Below are 9,343 nucleotides of genomic sequence, written 5' to 3'. Positions count from 1 at the left end.
GTGCCGGCCGGTAAGATGTAGGAGAAAGTAAACTGAGGATAAATCTACAGAGAAGTGAAGAAGAATAAAAATAGTTCAATGATATTTTTTTCCTAGTGTACCCTGATTCCTGCAGGCACACTCATACCTCCTCCGAGAAAACACAAAAACACAATACAAGGCACGCACGTTTTCCTGTCATATAAAGTGGTACAAATGACAACAGGACTCGAGGTAAAGAAAGCATCTTTCATAGGTTTATTGGTCCATTACTTTAAGTTAATTGAGGAAAAGAAACCTTTTAAATTTACAAGCTAACAGTTTGTCAAGCAATACAAATTCTTTTGTTTACCTCAAAATGTAATACTAATTTCATAGTAAACAATGGACAGAATTCTTTAATACACAGATATACGAAAAAAAGTGGACAAAAGCCTCGTGCCAGCATCAAAAATGCAACAAAAACTTTTTTTTCTTTTTACAATCTCTGGGTTCCGTAACAAAGACAAAGAAAAAGTGACATTCTTTTTTTTAAAGTTTGGTAGCTTCATGAAACAGAGACTTTGACCTGGAAATAAATCCCTTTTTTTGTCTACACACATTCTTGAGCACATTTTAATTTTTTTTCACAGCTTTTAATTTGGCTTATTGGCAGCATGGATTGAAGAGAACACATCTACACAGAGGACTTTATCAATACCTCAGAGTTGGGGGTGGGGGAAGATTCTTCTGTTAAAATTTTAGATGTAAAGAATGGTTTCTAAAAATAAGAAGTACAGTCCATGCTTTGGACATAACCTAAGCAAAAGTTCTGAATCTCTTTTTCAACAGTTAAAATACAAGTTAGAAAGTTTGCTGGCAGTTTATTTGATAGGAAGAAATCAGAGGTACATCATCTCTCAGTGCATTCCCAACGCACAGACACCAAGGCGTCAGGCACACGGACGTACGACGGACAGGGCGTCTACGGGACCGGACCACAATCTCAGGAGTGTCCAGGTGAATGGTGCTGGCTGTTAGGAGCTGCTGGTTTGTGGTTCCACGAAGGCCCAGCTGACACAGCTGTCATTTTATCACACCGATTCACGTTTTGTTTGCAACCTACTTGCCCCTCCCTGTTTCCACGCTGGGGAAAAAGCCATCTTCCCTTTTCTTCTTCCAGTACCGTTGGGACTGCAGGGCTGGTCTGAGACTACGAACAACCTGTCAAGCAGGCTCACTGGCTTTGATAGGAAAAGCTCTGTCAGAACGGACTGATGGATGTGAGTCAACACAATAGGTTTCAGGTTTTTGGCATTTCGACCTATGGAGAATTTCTATCTGAAACATGCTGCTCTGACGGCCTCCCCCCACCCGCCTGCGCGCCGGTGACCTTTTAAAAAGCTATTCTGCAGAATCAGGGTAAACCATGAATATTGTCATAATCTGGAGTTCTTTGTATCTCTATGATTTGTCGATGCTGATAACCACATATCCTCTACAATCAAGAGTGTGCCGAAAGGCACTAAAGTTAATCTTTTACACTTTAAAACAAACAAACAAACAAATAAACGAACAAAAACGGCTTAGTGGTCCCTGTGTTTCCTTACATTATCAAAAATATCATTTGGCAATAGCAACACTTAGCTTTCTCCTCCCAAAAGGCAGCCCTAGTTATGAACCTCACTTTCCTGTTTCCTTAAGAGGGCCGACGATGGTAGATCTCTAGTATTATTAGGCTGAACAACCAATTACATTTCTAAAAACTCTTTCTATCCAGAATCTAAAACACACTAGTTGAAGAATAAGGCATATGAATAGGTGTTGACAATGCTCAAAAAGCAGAGTTAGGCTTTCAATAGTCTTGTGGCATTTTTAAAAGTCTGGGTTTGTGGATCTTCAAGTGCTAAATACGCAGAGTGTTTCTACATGACACGGATACCTTATTGGTTTTGTTAAAGTTCTTTTTTTTTCCAAAGCACTTATTTACAGGCTACCTAGAGTAGTAAAAACTACCTGGAAAACGTATTTCTGCTGCCGCACAGGAAGGGTTGGACAGCCGTGCCCGGAATGCATTTCAAACACGTGTGATTGAGGAACAGTCGAGCTCCCTGTGACAAAGGCCCCCTCCTCCGCCTTCTCTAATGCAGACAGCCCTGGGCATGCTCTCGTCTGGGCCACTGTGGGGGAGGCCAGCCATCCGTACCAACAGAAAGCTAACCCCCACTTGGATGGACTCCTGAGAAAAACCAGGCTTCTGGTTTATTCGCTAAATCACAAAACCACGAGGAAGCAGAGAACAAGTCCGACACGCCCGGCTCGGCGTGCCAGTTGGGCCCAGGAGATGACAGCTTCCTGAAATTTACTGGTAAATGCCACCTGCCACCTGAACGGAGAAAACCTAAGGGGGCACGTCCAATCTGCCGCATCTTGAGGGCTCCGGAGAGCGAGAAGGCAAACCCAAATTCCCAAAAATGTCTCGTGAACGGGCATCGCCAAAGCAAGCGCTCCTGCAGCCCAACAGCTCGATGGCTCGGTTTCCACCGTGGGCGTCCGGGCGGCGGGGTGCAGGCCTGCTGTGCCCTGCCCGACCCCGGCCGGCGCCTTCCGTGCCGAAGCCTTCTAATGGGGGCAGCCAGAGGGGAAGGGCTTCGGACCCTCCCCGAGACCCAAACACACCTGGGGCTGGTGGCGGATCGCACTCCTGTGCTCTCGGGACGGAGCAGAAGGAACAACTACTTTCGGTCCAACGGATGGCGTCAAACCAAAGCCCGGGATCTTGGGGCCGCGGCTGGCAGGCCAAGGCGTGGGGACCCCGGGTGTGTCCCCGGCTCCCACCCTGTCCCGGGAGAGGACAGTGCCCCTCGGAAGCGGGCCACCCTGTTGGTTCAAAACGAAGGTGGCCCCACAAGGGCATTTAAACCCCCCGTGCGGATGGGGACCCACAGAACACGGAGTTCAGCGACACGCAGGACACGCTCCAGCTGTGGCTGAAATGCGGCCTGAAGACAAACTTACATTCACCACCGTCCCCAGAGTCGTGTTCGTTATTGTTATTTCACCTAAAGGCAGGAGTCTGGGGAGTTCAGCGAGCAGCACAGTGAAACACGAGCCCATCACCTCCATAATTGCACTTATCTGAGGTCACCTGGAGTCAGTATTAAGTCTTATTAAAGGACAAAGGCCAACCCCAAACCTGGCTGCATAACGTGTTCCCTCCTTGTTCAGGAAGGACAGTGGTTCTTCGCTTTGGGCAGAGTAGCCTAGAATCTTCTGGCGGTTCCAGCACATGAGAAGAAAAGCAGTGTCCCTATCGACTACTCTCTTTAGCATCGGCATCTCTAAAACCAACTGGGTTTCTAAGGAATTCTTTCTTCTGCCTCCGCCTGGGTTTTTAACCTGGGGGAATGAACCTTTCACCCCCACCCCTACCCGAGGGACAGTTGACAGGAGATCACTTTCCGTTCCATGGCCATGAGCCCAGGACTCAAAACCCGTCTGAGTCGGTGTGCCTCAGGTCAAGCGTGTCCTCAAGCCAACGCCCCCGGGCTATAAATCCCAGAGAGGAGGCAGCGATCCTGATTTTGTGGGGCCAAGGAGGGTGGGGCGAGGAAGCCCCTACGAGGCCGTCTTTGGCACAGAAGTCTCCGAGTCACTTCTCACAGGGCAATCACCTCTGTGCCCACTGAGGTGAAGGGGCAAATGCCCGGGGACTGGCGGCCCTCGGGGCTGAGGGAGCCGGCCTCACTGTCCGCCTGCCATCCCTTCTTCCTGGGCCGCCAGCCTGAAGAGTTAAAGGGGCAAGGGTCCCTTCTTGGGATACACCATCACTGGCTCTCCCAGCTCCGCTCTCCGTGCTCCAGAAACATCCCAAAATAGACAAACCCCAAGATGCCTGAACCCCCTCTGAGCTTGTCTTCTGCCTCCAATAACATAAAGAATGACTGCATTCCCCCCACACACACTCCCTTTCTGATCATCCCAAAGAGGAACCCCATGGCTTTTTGGAAGGGTTGCCTCTTTCCCAACTAACCTCTACACAGGAACGCTCTCGGGCTTTGGCAACTAGCAGCGGATGAGGTTCTGGTCTTCCCGTAACTCTTTCCATGGTTCTTTCCAAGCACTCATTACACTGGACAATATTTTTAAAGCACACATTCCACAAGGCAAGGCTTCGCACGTTCCTGCAGATGGGCACTTGCTGCGAGGCCAGTCTAGTGCCTTCCACGAAATATCAATAGAGGGCCATCGACCCATTATTAGATACACAACCCTGTTCTACCAGCAAACTGTCAGGCCGGACCCAGACATCCAGACCCGCACCAACGTGATGGTTTAGAGGTAGCATGAAACACTGACTCACCACTCAGGGTACATGGGCCGTCTTTACCCTTCTGCTTCAGTGGATCATTTCTAAGTGTACCAAACTGAAAAATCGCGTGGCAGGAATTTAGAATGGCATGAGTGGGTCTGACGGCGTGGGCCAAGTACCAAATTATAAAAAAAAAAAAAAAAATTTCAAATTTCAATTGTGACTCATTCAAACAAGATGAAACAGAACCCAGTGGCTCTGGGCTGTCCTCCTGCCGTGCCCCTGACATCACAGCAGTGGCTGCCCAAGGTCAACTCTGCAGGTGGAAGTGGGATGGAGCGATTTCGACACGCTGCGTGTTGCCCGGTATCTGCGGGTTGACGTGTGTATGCAGCAGCGTTTTGGCACAGCTGCTTTGCTACAAAAATACTCCCGCCTCTTTGAGGCTCAGATTTATAATTTTAGAGGGATGAGCCATAGATGAAAGAACACATTGTGACATAGGTAGCTTCGTTTCAGGAGGAAACAAAACGAGTTGCAAGATAGATCCTCTTTGTTTCGTGTTGATTTGAAGAGCAAGCTTGGTCAGAGTTTGAAGACTTGGGATGCAGCCAGCAGTCCCCAGGAATCTGGCTGCAGACTGAGGAGATTTTAGCTTATCTAGAAGCAAAGAAGTTCTCTGTTACACCTGTCATCTTCGAGGCCCAGCCAGTTACTGACTTTTCCTGCCTGATCGGGGAATACCGAGGGTTAAAGCACTTCATATAGAACATTCGCGTTGAGTTTACAAAATCTCGACTGTGTCACAACAGCATACCAGCCTCTCACCGAAAGTTTTGCCCAAACATTCGGTGGACATGGTAGGAGACATTAAATTAGGAGTTTGGGGTGAGGTAAAGGCAAGCTGCACAGAGCAAATGTGGAGATGGGGCTTGGTGCATGATGCCCACCGAACCCAGACACTGGAGAGCTACTCTGACTCCGAGACAACACAGATTCTCCACGCCAGGCCTAATCTCTACTCTGACGGCGTTTAACTAGCAAAAGACAAAACACTGAAGAACTTCACAGAGAAAAAAATGCACCTTTTTTTTTTTTCCATTTTACGCAAAAACAGTTTCCAATCTACTGCATTCTAGTGTCAGAAACGAGTCTGGGGAGCACTGCCCCCCTCGGCTTCCCGAGGTATCGCGTGAGGACAAGGACGCTGGTGCTCTCCGTCTAGCACAGATGCCTACAGACGCAGACAGAAATGGTCCTGAACGAACCAGAAGCCACAAAACAGGTGCCACTCATCACAAGCAGGCAGCAGGCCACACTCACGGCTATAGGCCACTGTACATTAAGGACTTTTCACGGAGGTGCTGACGCCTCCTCCTAGGCTGAGATGAGTCAATGCCCACAGAGGTCAATTCCAGAGTTACCATGTGTCCATGGAAAATAAGAGCTGCCCTCGATTCACGCCTTCCTCAAGCCCTTGAAAGGCAAGACCGGGCTCTCTTCCGCCACAGGCAACTCTGCTGTCCCCCAAACAGGAAACTGTAATGAGATGTCAGAATGTCAGCTGAGTTGTCTCGTTCCTCAGCTGCAAATCTCTTTAGTGTTCCATTGAAGAGGTTCCTTCACACCACGGAGGTATGCTTCTTTCGCTGAGAGATGATTATAGCCATATAGACTCCACCAAGGAATAAATACTCATGGAAAACCACTGTCGGACATGGGGTGGGGGTGGAGGGGTGGGAGGGGAAAGAAATACACCAAGGAGAGATGCTTCTGTGGCTGTTTTCTCGGTGCCACCTCTCTGGCACTACAGGGAACGTTCTGGTATGGGGTGCCATGCCCTGTGTCGGTAGAAGAGTCTCTGTCCCAAGAAGGAACTTACTTGGCCTCTTGTTTCTCTTGCAGTAGTGGAATAATCGACTCCCACGCCATGAGGCACTGAAATGACAACACACACACATACACACACACACACACAGGATCAACATCAGGTTTCAGGAGCAGGCTCTTAATTCTTCTCTGATCTACCCTCTCATTGTTAATCCCCAGGTTACTCTGTCTTATTTGCCATCTATGTAATGCACGTACGTCATGTCCAACGTCTACCCGTATTATTTGTTCTTAGACATGGGGGAGGTAACAGGTGTTCTGCTTTGAATACATCATCCCCGTCTCCACGAGAAAGACAGCAGGGTCTCTAAATGCACTGTCCCTAGAGCTCATAGCTGGTGAGTGGAAATGTATTCACTGAAAGAAATTCTTTCTCATCAAAAAGCTGAAAAGAGGGCCATGAGCCCTCAACGGCCCCACCTCCTCAGGCAGGTTGAAGACACTGTTCTAGGTGTGGGTATGATGTGCTAAGGATGCAAATCATATTGGCATTGGCCAGCCACCTGACTCAGAGGGGACGGAAACCCCGTGGACCCCAGATTTGCTTGGATGGGCCACTCTTGGCCCTCCCTAAAGGGTGGGGAGGGAGGGAACTCTATTTATTGAGTGTCGTTGGGCCAACTACCGTCATGTATTTTACATTCACTATTGCTCATCCCTTATAATTCTATGAAGTAGAATTATTACACATACACACACACACATACACACACACACACACACACACTTCATAGATGGAGAAAAATGAGCCCCAGAGAGGTTACCTTGCCCAAGACACGCAGCTAGTAAGCAGCAGAGCTAGTAAACGGCCCAGACAGATATTCTTTATACTACACTAATCTCCTTTCATTCTAGATCCTTGCAAAGGGCCAAGGACTTAGAGGGACACTCTCCTGTAGGAGCACTCGACTTGGTGAAATGATCTTCCCTTTGAGCATCTCTTGCACAGAGGCAAGAACCACACTGTCTTGCCTCTTGGTGAAATGATCTTCCCTTTGAGCATCTCTTGCACAGAGGCAAGAACCTAAGGTCTTCCTTAGGAGCAGCTCGGGGTGAAGGGGGACTTTGTGCTGAATCATCTGGGAAGGAGTTCCAAGCAGGCAGGAGGCCTGCTGTTTCATTTAACAACAACATATCCCCAGTCCCTGGTGCATGACAAGGACATGGCAGGCGTCCGTTAAATGTACGTGGCAGCAGAGGGACGGTGAGGGAATGAGGGAAGGCGGTACCACTTACTGGTATGTTCTAGGCACTGAGGTATGCATTATTTCACCATGTCTTCACAATTGTCCCATTTTACAGGTGAAGAGCCAGGCACAGAGCGGCACCCTGCCTAAGGCACAGCCAGCAGAGGAATGAAGCCCTGACTTGACATGGATCCTTCTAGGCTGGGGTGAGGACATGTTTCCAGAATTGTGCTGGGAATGACCGAGTTAATGCTTGTCCACCTGATTTCAGGGTTACGGGTGCTTGTGGAATTGTGATTGGGCCATTCTTCGTTGCTGATTCTAAGCTTTCAAGGAACATTAGCATTTCTTAGCAGAAATGATCTGGGTTTAGACATGCCAGGAGCAAACTTTGACTGAGGAGACTTTGCTGTAGCTTGATGAGAGCCCTGCGTGTGTGTGTGTGTGTATGTGAGAGAGAGAGAGAGAGAGAGAAGGGTGCAGAGTCCACATCAAGGGGATTCGTGAAAAAGACCGTTCTTAATAGTTTTCCTTTGTAATCCTTTTTTGGAGGATTATTTACAAACAGTATCTTGATAAGGATTCAGGAAACGGCTAAAGGGGTCTATGGCACCGTGAAAGTGAAGAACCCCTGCGTGCAGAACCACGAAGCAGCTCAGACCACCCCCAAAGCCTTCCCTCCCTGGACCAGGCCCGCACTCCAGGCCTTCTGACGCGGGGGTGCAGCTGACCGCCAGGCCCTGGGGCACGGCCTGTGGGTACCCGGATGGGCCCTGCTCCCCATCCCAGCGCCTCATCCCGTGCGGGGCCACCAAGACCAGACACAGAGGAAGGGGGGAGGCGGGGCTGCCAGGGTCTCAGCTCCTGGGTGTCTGGCTGGGCCTCCCAAAAGGCTCTGGCTGTTCCAAGTGCTCCCCTAACGAGAGGGCTGGGGTCTCGCCGGTGCACCCGTTACCTTCTCGTAATATTGGATGTTCTTGTCAGCCATTCCCATGAGCAGCTGCCGGAAGTCCTGCCTCTTATTGCTCTGCCACCTTTCCATGTCGGCTTTCAGATCCGCGTTGAAACACTCCATCCGATCCTGACATTTCTCAACGTCTGCGGGCACCTGGAGGGGGACATATACATGGGTACTCTGCACGCGCAACTGGGGACTCCGTGCCCTGGCTCCCCACCATGAACGCACCCCCTCCTCGGGGGGGGGGGGCATGTATTTGACGGCAGAGCCTTGGGTTTTCAGGTCTAAGAAGGAATTCGGAAAAGCCCACTCCTGACCCCAATCTTCAAACCCAGCCCAGCACCACAGGGACTCTTGGGGGAAATACCCACTCTTTACAAACAGGAAGAAGAAACACCGCAATTCAGAGTCCTAGATCTTTGGCTGTTGCATTTTTTTTTTTTAACATCTTAACGTAAAACTGTGTGCAGGTTTCACAAATATCCAGCAGCATTTGGCGCTGCCCCGCTATTCTCCGCAGTCCTATAAGTGAAACAGGGAGAGGCTTCCCCATAACCACAGGAACTATTCCATTACCTGTGACGTCTGACAACGCCTACCCTCATTCACCACACAATTCACTGCAATCACAAGACTATCAGCTCACTTCTTCCTCCGAGCCCCAAGAAAACTAAAGGCCTGTCTATGCTTCCCCCCATCCCACCCCCAAAATAGCAGATAATCAAAAATGATGAGTTTCGGTTAGGGAATTCTGAAGAAATGGGAGGAAAATCATTTATGTGTGTCAAAAGAATCTGAAACATGAAGAAGAAATGTACAGCAGGCTGGCTCAAGTTTTTCTCAAAGAAGTCTAGAAGGCCTTCTCGAAATGGAACAGTTGGAGAGCCTCGTGGCTACCCAGGTCCCCAGAGCACAAAGCTGGCTCCCCTCCTCACACAAGAGCTCCACGGGGCCCTAGGGTGGCCCAGGCGGCCCACCTGCCAGATGCTCTGCGACAGCAAATGAGGTCCTGTGCGCTGAGTGTCGGGGCCTGTGATC

At 49.5% G+C, this 9,343-nt stretch overlaps 1 protein-coding gene across 3 annotated transcripts in view; it reads right to left on the bottom strand.

Annotated features, from left to right (window-relative positions):
• Positions 1-214: 214 nt before the first annotated feature.
• Positions 215-9,343, bottom strand: part of SNX30 (sorting nexin family member 30) — a 108,053-nt gene continuing 98,924 nt past the window's right edge. For 2 of the 3 annotated variants that reach the window (XM_025431999.3, XM_049091917.1), the window contains exons 8-10: positions 8,303-8,455; positions 6,153-6,208; positions 215-5,809 (exon numbers count right to left, since the gene is read on the bottom strand). In XM_025431999.3, coding sequence (XP_025287784.3) covers positions 5,740-5,809; positions 6,153-6,208; positions 8,303-8,455 — 279 coding nt within the window. In that variant the 3' untranslated portion in view covers positions 215-5,739. Of the gene's footprint in view, positions 6,209-8,302; positions 8,456-9,343 lie in introns of all 3 variants that reach the window. The other variant, XM_049091916.1, reaches the window with a different exon arrangement.

The sequence above is a fragment of the Canis lupus genome, chromosome 11 (assembly GCF_003254725.2).
Source record: "Canis lupus dingo isolate Sandy chromosome 11, ASM325472v2, whole genome shotgun sequence".
In the NCBI taxonomy this organism is placed as follows: domain Eukaryota; kingdom Metazoa; phylum Chordata; class Mammalia; order Carnivora; family Canidae; genus Canis; species Canis lupus.
Note: the sequence above shows the minus strand (reverse complement) of the source record. Positions and strands in the feature narration are given on the sequence as shown.